General features: G+C 50.1%; 1 protein-coding gene across 1 annotated transcript; it reads left to right on the forward strand.

The window, feature by feature from the left end:
* Positions 1-7,657: 7,657 nt before the first annotated feature.
* LOC120842675 lies at positions 7,658-12,350 on the forward strand (the record flags this gene model as incomplete). Its single annotated transcript, XM_040213832.1, has 2 exons — positions 7,658-7,711; positions 10,101-12,350. Coding segments are annotated over exons 1-2 (2,304 nt in total), but the record flags the coding sequence as incomplete, so codon positions are not given.
* Between the last annotated feature and the right edge of the window lie 214 nt (positions 12,351-12,564).

Raw genomic sequence — 12,564 nt, forward strand, 5'->3', positions numbered from 1 at the left:
CTGCCCACTTTGACGCCGCTACGTCATCGCAAACTTGACACCTGTCACCCGTTTGAGCGACGTCCGGAGCCAACCCCCGACGAGCGGAAGGAGCTACGCATTCCCTGAGGCGTCCCTACGCGCGGGATACGGGGTAGGATTTACTACGACGCGGGGAGCAGCTCCTGCGTTTCGTGAAGGAACGGCAAGCAATCCTGTGCGTCGCTGGCCGTCACATCTGTTCTATTACAGGTAAAAGTATTCAAAAACAATCAAAACTTGTTGTGCGTTGTTAAAACAAACCGCTTTTTTGTGTCCTTTACCATTACATTTAAGAATTAATTGGAGAGAAAGTTGTTCCAATATTATGCGGGATGTGCGCCACGCGCCTTCTTCAAACCAAGATGTCGTACCGGTCGGACCACGAGGAGCCGGGGGTGCCGGGGGCAGCGGAGGGGTCGGCGGGACCAACGAGGAGCGCGCGAGTGACGGCTGCTCAGAAGGAGGAGCAACTCTCCTTCATGTGTGAGCACCCGTCGCTCGCGCGCAATGCCACTGACCTCTCCGCCGCCCTGACGCGGGACGACAGGCGGCGGCTGTGGGAGCAGCTCGTTCTGCGCCTGAACGCGCTGGGGCCTCCAACCAAGAGCTACAAGCAGTGGAAGGAGCATTGGTCCCGGCGCGTGATGAAGGCGCGGAAGCGAGCTGCACAGCTCAACGAGACCGCAAGGTAATCTTTGTAGTCTGCTGATAGTGCAATAAAATTTATTCAGTCATTTCCGCGGTCAACAGAAGGACCGGGGGCGGGAGCTCCACCGTGCGCCCACTAGCGTCGTCCCTGGCCAGGATCCTGACGCTGGTGGGCACAGATTCGGCGCTCGGGGCTCCTGGGGTGCGGGTCCCCGGTGAACCGGGCGACCAGCAGGTACATACTTCAACAATTACCATCATGTTAACAAAGAGTGCAGGGCAGCGGGCACCAATGCGCTGCACCGCGGAATATCAATGAGGATGCATTTAAGAAACATGTTGACATTTTGCAAATATTAGGAGCTCTAGCGCAAGACATTGCATCTGTCCATGTAGTGGCGAAAGCTAATGTTTGACACCCAAACAGGGACATGCGCCATTTTTGCCACCTCGCCCCTGGCTGTTGCAATAAATCCCTATGGTGTCTTGCTTGTAATTTTTGGGAAGATGATGTGCTAGCACTAGACATATATACCGGTACTCAATGGAAACGTTGTCAAAAAAAGAAAGTGAGAGTGCCTCTGAGGTGGCTTCTCAAAATGTTCTCATTCGAGTAGAATGCATACTCGTCAAAATGTTTGGTCAACACATGGGAAGCACAGACAAGGCTGTGTGTTCTCACGAGTTGTTATAAATTCCCCTTCCAGGAGAGGCCAAGCAGCAGCAGGCGCCAGATGGCAGCCGAGCCGGCGCCCTCCACCTCACGAGGTAAGCTCTCTTGCTAGGGCATGTGGGACCTACCATCAGTGGTGCAGGTATGAGCACCATCATCGCCCATACTCGGTTTCATGGCAGACACAACGAAAGGCCGGGGGCCGTAGGTGCGGCCCACCGTGCCTCGCCCCCCCCCCCCCCCCCCCCCCCGGCAGTCGAGGCAGGAGCGGCACGACGCGACTGCCATCCAGGCTGTGGAGCAACAGGCCCTGCAGCTGCAGCAGAACGTGGACCAGGCTGCAGAGGAGAGGGAGTTTTGAGGCCGGGTACAGGCTCAAACTTAACCTTACACGCACTTACAACTAACAAGGTTAAGACCAAGGTGCTGCCATGAGGCCACAGAAAGCAGTGCATGTCCACAATGGTGCAGAATGACACAGTTGTGGCATGAGCAAGGTCTTGGCAGACTGTGGGTGTATGGAAATATGCTGCCCAATGTTAATGAAACTCCTTTGCCGTTTCAGCTCCTGGAGGTCCTGGAACGGATCTCCGCAAACCTTGACAGGACGGCCTCGGGACACGAAAACACCCACGGCACCCTTGTCCAACTGCCCCTCCTGCTGGCCAGCAGGGCGCTGGAGCAGCCCGCAGCCCCGGCCCGCCCTGCAGCCTCGGCCCACCCCGCAACCCCGGCCCACCCCGCAGCCCCGGCTCACCCCGCAGCCCCGGCCCACCCCGCAGCCCCGGCCCACCCCGCTGCTCCGGCTGCAGCCCTGGCCGAATCCCTGGCCACAGCCCTGGCCGCAGCCCTGGCCACAGCCACAACCCCCGCCCCCCCCCCCCCCCCCTGAAACTGAACCTTAGATTTATTTATTTATTTATTTATTTATTTTATTTATTCCACATGCCAAGCCGGCCATTTAATTTTGCAGCCTGAGATTGGCGCAATAGTCAGATTACAGCAATTGCCAAGAGCTCGGTTAGTCCTTTTTCCTTGGCTATGACCCGTGAAGCAAGTAGAAAATATTGGCTGGGCAACAACGGATTTATGCCCAAGCAAGCCATGTCTCGTGTTTGACGAACAGCGGCAGCTATACTCGGCAACAGGTGAACAGTGAAGTGGAAGCTCCTCCCACCTCTTTGTACTTTAGCAGAGTGAACAGTAGAGAGGAAGCAAGCTCCTCTCCAGCCTTTGCTCTGCTGAAGTGGGAAGAGGTGGGAGGAGCCTCCGTTTAATTCTTAACCCGTCGCTAACCATAGGAAGTGTTCTTCCATTCCTGTCAGGTGTCGAGAAATTTTTCATTGAGAACTTAAGAGGCCTGCAGTCTAGTCATGGGTTGCAATAGCAGCTACATTCATTTTGTCTTACCTAAGCATTGAACTTGGCCTTTATGCTTTTTATATGTAGCATTGTCATATGTCTCACAATATGCAATCTAGAGACTATGTGCTTCATAGTGTCCTTAAAGGGGCGGTGCAACAATTTGTGGACTTTGGCTAATTAATTGCGGGAATTGATCCCGGCCACATATAAAACGAAGGACCGAAAACTATTCTTTCCTACTTTCCCTAGTTTTCATTAAAAAAATAAAAGAAATTGGTATGTCCGGCACCCCTCAACTCAACATTGAAGCGGCACCAGCTTTGCCTGTGACGTCATTCGGAGTGGCGTCGGTTTCCGGTTGGGTTCTTCTGGCTTCCGTTTTCCCAGCGCTCGCCGGCTCGCCAGGCTCGCCGCTCTCCCGCTCTCCCGTCGATTCCCGACCAACATGGCGGCGCGGCGGGCAGTCGAAGTCAAAGTCCAGGTCGAGACACCAGGAACAATAACGATACCACGATACTACGGACCACGACCAACGCACTCCGTCGAGCGAGGGAAAGACAAAACGTCCGGGTTGCTCGTGTAGCCGCCGTGGGCGCCACGGGCGTTGACTGATGACGGCGACGGCAGGTTCTGTTGACTTGCGGTAGATGGCGCCACAAATAATTCATACCCTTTTAGCGGAAATATTAGGCTTTTGAAGCGTTTCTGCATGCCTAAACAACAAGAGTTTTTAAACTTAACCTTAAATCAAGCTTACAATCGCCTAACACTATCACTTACAAAAACCACTCCGAAGGACGTCACACTACAGGTTCCATTTGCGGCCACCATGTGGCCGCAGGTTGGGAAAAAAAGGGTTTTTTCTTTTGGGATTACGCAGCAAAATAGAGGTATTTTGTGGTATGGTGGCACTTTTTCTCTCACTTATGCCGAAGTAAACAATATAAAAAATACAAGCTGCACATTCGTTCAGTGTTAAATCATTGCACCGCCCCTTTCAAACATGTGATATATTTCTTCAGAATGACCCAGTGTTTATATGGTGCATCTCTAGTCAGAAATAATTTTTGTATTTTTCGAGAACTTGCTATTGCTCAGCCCAAATAAGAATGTTTGGAGCAACATCTGTAATAATTCTTTCAGAATAGTCCAGTGTTTATATGGTGGTATGCTACTCAGAGAATATATATATTGTTTTTCCTTTCGAGATTTAACTATTGTGCTCAAATAAGACCAGAGTGTTCAACGAGATATCTGTGATGTATACTTCAGATTGTCCAATTGTTTACAAGGTTCCAGTCAATGCTCAGTTTTACTTCCATGAATGAAACATTAGATTCCATGTTGTCACACTTTTATTCATGAAGTCACAGGTTTTCCTTTAAGAAATAAAGCAATTTTCAAAACAAACTACCTGTGCACAGTCTTAAGATAACACAATCACCTAACTTTGATGAAGTGCCATAAAAGAGATAATGAAATGGAGCAGAAGGCAGGACGCTTTGAAGCATTTGTAATATGAAACAATGTCCACGACAACAATATCCCTGGTTCAATCAGCAACTAAGAAAGCAACCTCTGCTAAAGCAAGCATTTCTTTCTAGAGGTAGTCTAAATTAATTCTCAGTTCTTTGCAGGGGCAATACAGATGACCTGTTGGTCTGGCAACTAAACCTGCGAACCTTTTCTGTCACTGTCGACTGCGTCTCGTGCCTTCTGCTCATAAAAATAAAAAAAGGGTGTATCGATATCACCGCGATGCACTCGACACGTATCCGGAGGCAGCACGCTGGCTGTGCGACGAACTTCACAAGGTGTAGGAGCTGAAGAGAGTATGTTGCTTGTGGACGGCCATGACTGTGGAGCAGGAAGCGAAATGTGCACTTTACGGCTTCCACGGAGAGGGCTTCAATGAGGGCAAGGATGTGACGGGGTCCTTGGTGGTCAGGACCTCAGTCGTAGTGGCGAGAGGTTCCCTGTCGCTGGCGGCGTTTATGCTGGGCACCACCGCGGCGAGGGCGCTGAGGGGCTTCCCGACGGTGTCCCTGGTGGTCGGGACTACCGTCGTGGCGGCGGACTCCTTGCGTGCGGCGCTCCGCACGGGCACGTCTGCGGCGGGTTCCGAACCGGGCGACAAGGCGCTGCCTCAGAGCCTTCCCCCTGTCCGAGAGGCCGACCGGAAGGCCGACCGGATGGCCGGCAGGAGCCAGCCTCTCGGGAGCCGACGCTGACCTCTCTGAGCTCGGCTCAGAACCGTCCGAGCTCGGCTCAGACTCCAACTCTGACTCTTCAGGGTCGGAGTCTGACTCCGGTTCTGGCTCGCTCGATGCAAGGCAGATGTTGTGGAGCACTGCACATGCCGAAATAATGGCGGTGGTTGTTGAAGGGTGGTAATACAGAGCCCGGTGCCTTTGCAGACACCGGAATCTGTTTTTCAACAGCCCGACGCAGCGCTCCACAACAGACTTCACCCAGGAATGCGCGTTATTAAACCGGCCACAAGCGGTGGAGGTCGCGTGGTTCCCGGGGACAGGGGTGATGAGCCAAGGCTCCAAGGGGTAGCCGCTGTCACCTGCACATGTAGAGGATGGAACATATTACATTCTTTACTTTTGAAAATGAAAGTCAAGAAAACAGCAAAAACAGCTGTGTGCAACTATGTCAATTATAATGTAACTTAAGAGTGACTTAAAAGTGTGTTAATATTTCTGCACTACAGTATCAGTTTACATTATGATTAATTAGCTCCAGCTTGCCTGCGAACTCCCTGTTATATCATGTAACTATGTGTTTTCCTGGTGGGTTGTATGGGATGTGTGCACGATTCCTTAGGGGTGCTGTGTTATATGCAAGTGCATTATTAGGCCTTGCATCCGACAGATAAAAGCTCTGTTGCTTTTGGGAGTGTCGCCGTGACCTCAGGCACGGGCAGAGCAGAACACGCTGGCCTTGTCTTTGGCAAGCAGGGGGATAAGGCGCCAGTTCGACGAACCTCGTTCCTAATCCTCGGGGGAGTTGGAGATGGGGAAAAGAGAGGGTGTGGTTAGATTGGAAAGAAGTCAGGTCCTGTTGGGACACGGAGGGTCTAGTAGGAGGAGCTATATAGGCAGACCGAAGGAGAAGGGTCAGGGAAAAGAATCCAGTGTGTGGGACAGAGACGACCCGAGGATAGATTTGGTGAGCCCCAAGTGGCCAAGGAGGAATTGATCCCATCCCGTACAAACTGACGACCGTCAAAGCGACCAGGCGAGCCCCCAGGGATCAGCGAAAGAGCTCCAACTTCATGCAAAAACCAACCAGCAAGAGGGTACAGGCAGACAGTAACAGTGAGTGGGCCGAACCGGACAGCGACTCGCACTGCGGTCGCATGCCTTGCGCAGTCTATCACTGTCGTGAGATTGGAATAGTGTGGGTTTCGTAGCCTGCAGAGTGTGAGAGTTATGTGGACATAAACAGAGATTAATGGCCAAACTTTGGGTGTTGTCTCACTTCAAGGAGTTCCAGCAACTGTGTCTGTGTGCCTCACAACAAGCACAGTACGTGTGGTACTGTGGCTTTCAAGCAATGGGAGTCACCGTGTGCGTAAGGAATGGTTTTAGTATGCTTACCAAGCAGGAACCGGCCGTCGCGTGGCAGCTGCCCTTGCTCGAGTTGGTTTCGGAGCCAGGAAAATTGCCACACGAAGGAGTCGTGAACCGACCCGGGATACCGTGGGTCGATGCACACTATCCGGCAGTCGGCGTCACACACCTGAAAGTGAGAGAGATATTGACATGTAATTACCTGAATCCACAAGTCGTAGATGGTACTTATGGTTCCCAAAGCTGTCGCAATTTCAGAACCTTTTAAGTTATTTTTTCTGACACATGCATGTCAACACACCTTCCTGGATGCAAGGTACAACTAACTACCTTGAAACAAAAATAATGTGTTTTTTTTACGGAAGCTTGCGCGTTTTAACAGACTATTAATATTTTTGGGAGAAGCGTCTCACGGCTCACATGCTACGTAGAGCACACGCTCGCGCAGTCGTGAGACCCCACAGCCCACAGTTATAAAACGGCATACTTAAACCGTATCGGCAATACGTTTTCTTTTTCTACAGATTTGGGGTGCGTTTTGACAACGTAACATGAGTGTACTTACCACCATCACGTTGAGGGCTTAGAAGTACTTGCGGCACCAGTACGCCGCCTACGTGACGGTGGGGTCGTTCTTGGACGGGCCGGGGATGGAGACCATGGTCCCGTCCACGCAACCGATGACGCCGGGTATCCTGCCAAGCAGCTTGAAGCCCCTCTCCGCGTCGAACCTCTCGCTCGGCGTCTCGGGGAAGTGGATCCAGCCACGCTGGACTCCGAGACGACGCACGATAGCGACGGACACGGCGCGGACCGCAACGCTGACTGTCTTTTGGTCCCGCGCTACGTGTTCGTCGCTCGCCACCATGCCTTGGAAGCTCCCCGTGCCGTAGAAGCGCAGTGCACACAACACTTGAAGCTCCACAGTCATGACCGTCCACGAGGTACGCACTCTCCTCACCTCCGGTTCCTCGCGAAGTTCGTCGCACAACCACCGCACCACGATCTTGGGCAGGCGGTATTGCTTCCGAAAGATCTCCCCCGGGAGCTCGAATGTATCGCGGTGTTCCCGATACAGCCTTTCCGGCGAAAAAAAAAAGCTCTATTAAAGAAAAAGTCAAATTGACGAGACGGCGACGCCTCGCCGCCGAAAACATGCTGCCAATGACACCTAGTTCCGAGCAAGTACCTTTTGAAACGTACTCGGTACAAAACGAAACGTCACTTTGTTGTCACGTCCGGTAGCCGACTCCGCCCAGTTTTGCCGACTCCGCCCACATTTTTCTAGGGAAATTACGTCACTTTTGCTTCCAACCAATCAGACGTGATGACGTCACTTCCGTGTACTAAAAAAAAAGGAACATGTACAATGTCGAACCTAGCCATCCTGGGCAAGCAACCAATGCAAGATGGCTATTTTTGGGCAAGTAGAACCCTTTCATGCTTCGAAGGCGGATTGGCTAAGCTATGAAGAGAGGCTTCCAGTTTTTTTAAGAGCCAACAAGGTTCCGAAAGAAAATATGGTGGATGTCGTGATCAGCGTTATATGTTCCCAAACCGAAACCGGTTTCGGAACATAGAAGTTGAAGAGCTTTGAACGTTGAAGAGCTTGGTAGCGTCCGTGAGGCCATCCAAAAGGACGCTAGAAGAGCTACTGACCCCTTTACGCAACCACATGTCACCTAAGCCACCTGTTATAGCGGAAAGGGCTACTTTTTTCGAGAGACAGCAGCATGAAAGCGAGACAATGACCAAGTACGTCGTAAAGTTGTAGAGTAGAAGAGTAGTAAGCTGGACGAGTTGGTCCTGTAACCGTCCAAAAGGACGCTAGAAGAGCTACTGACCGCGTTACGCAACCACATGTCACCTAAGCCACCTGTTATAGCGGAAAGGGCTACTTTTCACAAAAGACAGCAGCATGAAAGCGACACAATGACCGAGTACGTCGTAGAGTTGAAGAGTAGAAGAGTAGTAAGCTGGGCGAGCCTGTAATGAAGAAGGACGGAACCAGTCGCTTGTGCAGCGACTACAAGACGACCGTAAATCCGTGCTTGCAGGTGGAACGGTATCCGCTACCAAAGATATAAGAAATACTTGTAGTGGTGGCCGGAGCAACGGTATTTTCAGAGATAGACTTAAGTCGCGCCTACTAACAAGTGAAAATGCATTCGGATTCACAGTCGTTCCTCACCATGTCCAGCATGGTCAGGAACTTCCAGACATGTCCAGCAGGCTGGCACCGTTGAATGACCTGCTGAAGAAGGATGTTGTACGGCAATGGAGGAAGGGTTGCCAAAAACATTCGAGTCCATCAAGAAGCTACTAATAGAGGCACCAGTTCTAGCACACTACGAGCCAGAAGCGGAACTTCAGGTTTCGTGCGACGCTGCTTCATATGGCCTCAGGGCTGTCTTGTCCAGAGTCTACGAGAACGGGGTTACGCGCCCCATTGCTTTCGCATCACGAACCTTGACGGCCAGCGAGAAAAATTAGTCAGTTGTAGAAAGAAGCCCTGGCTATCATCTTTAGTGTGAAGGAATTTCACTACTATTTGAACGGACGATCTTTCCTGTTGTTTACGGACCACCAGCCGTCACAGACCATCTTCGGACCCAAGGTTCGAATCCCGAGTATGGCAGCGACAAGGCTCCAGAGGTGGGCGATGACACTGTCAGCCTATCAGTACAAACTGCAGTACAAGTTCGGCGAAGCGAAAGCGGAAGCAGTTTGTAGGACTTCCAGTGCCTACAAACAGTAAAGAGAGAAGTAATGAAGTAGATGGCGCATCAACTTTCTACAGTCTTCGTTTCTCCTCGTTTCCAGTCAGCAGCGACGAAGTGGCGAGAGCTACCGCAAAAGGCGAGGCAATGCGTCGAGTTGCACAATATGTCGTCGATCGGTGGCCTCAGCACGTGGTAGATCGACAAAAAATGTTCTTCACGCGAAGACATGAGTTGGAGCACCATCAAGGATGTCTGCTATGGGGGATGAGGGTCATAGTACGTCAGCCCTTGCGCAACCGTGTGACGAAGGAACTGCACGATGGACATCCAGGGATCGTCAGGGTGAAGGAAGTTGTACGTAGTTAGGCTTGGTGGCCAGAAATCGATGCAGACATTGAACGTTGCGTGAAGCTGTGTGATGCCAGCCAGCAATAAAGGGGTGCTCCAGGACCAGCACCGCTTCACCCTTAGTCATGGCCCACTTGCCCTTGGCAGCGGTTGCATCTCGATTTTTCGGGACCACTTCAAGGTCAGAACTTCCTGATCTGCGTCGACTCACATTCAAAATGGCCCGAAGTGTTCGCAATGGGCACTACAACAGCAGAAGCCATCATTGGCAAGTTGAGGGAACTGTTTAGCCGTTTTGGGCTCCCAGATGTGAATTCGATCGACAATGGTCCTCAATTTACTGCTGACCAGTTTGAAACCTTTTTAAAGGAAAACGGCGTGCGGCATGTGAAGACGGCACCCTATCATGCGCCGAGCAATGGGCTAGCTGAACGTTTTGTAAGCACGTTCAAAGACGCTTTGCGAAGGGATGCGAAGGATCAACCGCTAAACCTTAGGCTGGCCACTCTCCTGCTCACGTACGGAAACACGCCACTTGCGACCCCGCTCTAGAGTCCAGCTGAGCTGCTACTTGGACGTCGACTGACGACACGCCTGGATCGTCTGAAGCCATCCACTGAGCTGAACGTCCAAAACTCCCGATTCCGACAGCTGTTAGCTGGTGGTAATCGAGAACGACAGTTCTAGATTGGGGATACGGTGCACGTGAAGAATTTTCGCCAAGGAAAGAATTGGTTGCAGGGAGTCATCATCTCTCGGGCAGGACAAGTGTCCTACCGGGTGAGCGTTAAAACACCGGGTGGTAAGCTTATTTGGCGAATACACCTGGACCACCTGACAAGTGTGCATCCCAAACCCAGCAAAAGGATCCAGGACATCAAAGGAGCCTGCGACAGACTTTGGACTCTTCTCCTGGGAGATGATTTCAAGTACCACCGGGAGTACCATCAATGGACCAGCAGCAAAATAACCCTGTTCGACCGACTATGGTATGTGAAGCGCAGACATGTTTTGGACAGTCTAAAAAACTCAAAAATTGTTAATAATGGGCCGCAAAAAACGTGGTTTGGGATTGATGCATGGCCTAAGTCTCGACAGTCTCCTATCAATCCATGTGGGGAAGCGTTAACACGCGAGACGGAGGAAGTGTTAGCTAAGGGACCGAAGTGTTGTTTAGATGTAAAACCCTCGAGACTTGACGTGTTGTCTACCATTCACACTGTGGCCAGAAAGGTCGTCCCGGAAGAAAAGGTCGCTTTTATAGATCACGCTATTAGTAGGATGGAGAAAGTCATGGGAGAGGCGTACCCGAAGGACAAAAGAAATTTCAGAGAAGTTAACGCGGTTAAGAAGGAGTTAGAAACGAAGTCCCTAAAACTATTGGAAACGGATAAGTCTGGAAAGTTTGCCGTCTTGCCAATGGCAGTATTCAAGAAAAAAACAGAAGTTGCAATGGAATCTTTGTTTTCTGAGTGGGCGGGCAATGTAGGAAAGTTGAGAGGGAACATTTGTGCAATCCTGAATGAAGACGACTTTAAGAATGTAGCAAAAAGTATCACGAGTGCTACAAAATCGACATTAAGTATCAAGTTCTTTCTCAAGGACCATAAGCCTGAAATGCCTCTTCGTGCGGTCATCAACGAGAACGGAACCTGGCAGAAAGTACTTTCAAAGTTTCTCCAGCGAGGGTTGATGTATGCATGCCTAGATAATTCTTTGTCTCTAAAAAATTCAAATGAACTGATTGACATGTTGGAAAAATTTCATGGACAGCAATGTTCTGTTGTGTCCATGGATATTAAGGACCTTTATTACTCGCTAGAAAAGACTCGGTTGATGCAGAGAGTGAGAGAGGCATTGGAGTTGAATCTCGTAAAGTTCCAAGCAGGTTCAGGTATATCCGTAGAGAGTTTCCTAACGATCCTTGAGGTTTACCTGAAGTCGACGGTAATCGAGTACGAAGGAAGGAAGTATGTTCAAAAAGACGGGGTTTGTATAGGTTCGTCGGTCGCACCGATTTTGGCGGAAGTGTACTTAAACTCCTTGGATCGAGTAGTGCATAACAGACTAAAGGAGAAGTCCCCTGGTATGGCGTTAGTAAGAAGATATGTCGACGACATCATAATTTGCACGGTAACAAATGATCTAACGGGCAGTCTGGAACGCGAGATAAGGTCAGCGGCTCCGGAATTGAAGTTTACTACGGAAAAACCAAAAAGAGGGGTCCTAGAGTTCCTGGACTTACGTATACATATAAATCAAGGGGTATGTTGGGAATACGGAAAAGAAAGTTCTAAACCGGTGTTGCCAAGGATTAGCTGTCATTCCAAGACCGTAAAAGCTGGGGTTGTAAAGTCGTTGGTCAGAAATGCGCTGGACAGATCGTGTGTTCATTTCATCACGGATTCGGTTAAAAGACAATGCAAAAGGTTGATCAATGTAGGGTATAAAGGCAGTTTTATCAAACGGCAGTTAGAAATAGTTATTAAAGGAAGGAGAGAAAAGGAACAGGGTAAAAGGACTGGATTCGCCGTGATCCCCTATTTTCATGAAATTTCGCACAACTTGAAGGCTTGTGCGAAAAAGTTTGGAGTAGACACGGTCTTCAGCTCAGATTTTAAACTTAGTAGATTGACGCCATTTCAGACAGGTGCGAACAATTGCAGAAAGAACCATCGAGAAAAATCGGTAGATTGCGAGAATGGTGTGGTGTATGAGATACCACTGGAATGCGGGTTTAAGTATGTAGGACAAACATCACGATGCATCAACGACAGATTAAGTGAACACAAAAGAAACGTGAAGAACAATGCACCGAACTCAGAAATCGCAAAACATGTCAACGAATGTAACAACTGCACTGCTATTTGGTCGGAGACAGAAATCATTCACAAGGAGAGGAATGATACAAAAAGGCTAGTAAGGGAGACGGTGCGAATAAAGTCTTTAGGTAATTGCATAAGCCAGGCGTTGCTACAGTTCGGTAAAAATTCCAAAAGTTTTTTTAAAAATATAGTTATATTTATGTATATATATATGTATATATATTGTGGGATTTGCGGCCCATCATCGGGCAAAAGAACCTGTGCTCCGCGCCCGGCGCGCAACGTGCGCGCGAGACACGCTCCAGGCTGGGGGGCTCGAGAGTCGGTTGGCTGCCGCCAGACAGTAAAGGTGTGTTCTATGAGATCTGCCTCGTTGGTCC

Source organism: Ixodes scapularis, unplaced genomic scaffold (assembly GCF_016920785.2).
Source record: "Ixodes scapularis isolate PalLabHiFi unplaced genomic scaffold, ASM1692078v2 PGA_scaffold0__279_contigs__length_252992795, whole genome shotgun sequence".
NCBI classification, from domain to species: Eukaryota; Metazoa; Arthropoda; class Arachnida; order Ixodida; family Ixodidae; genus Ixodes; species Ixodes scapularis.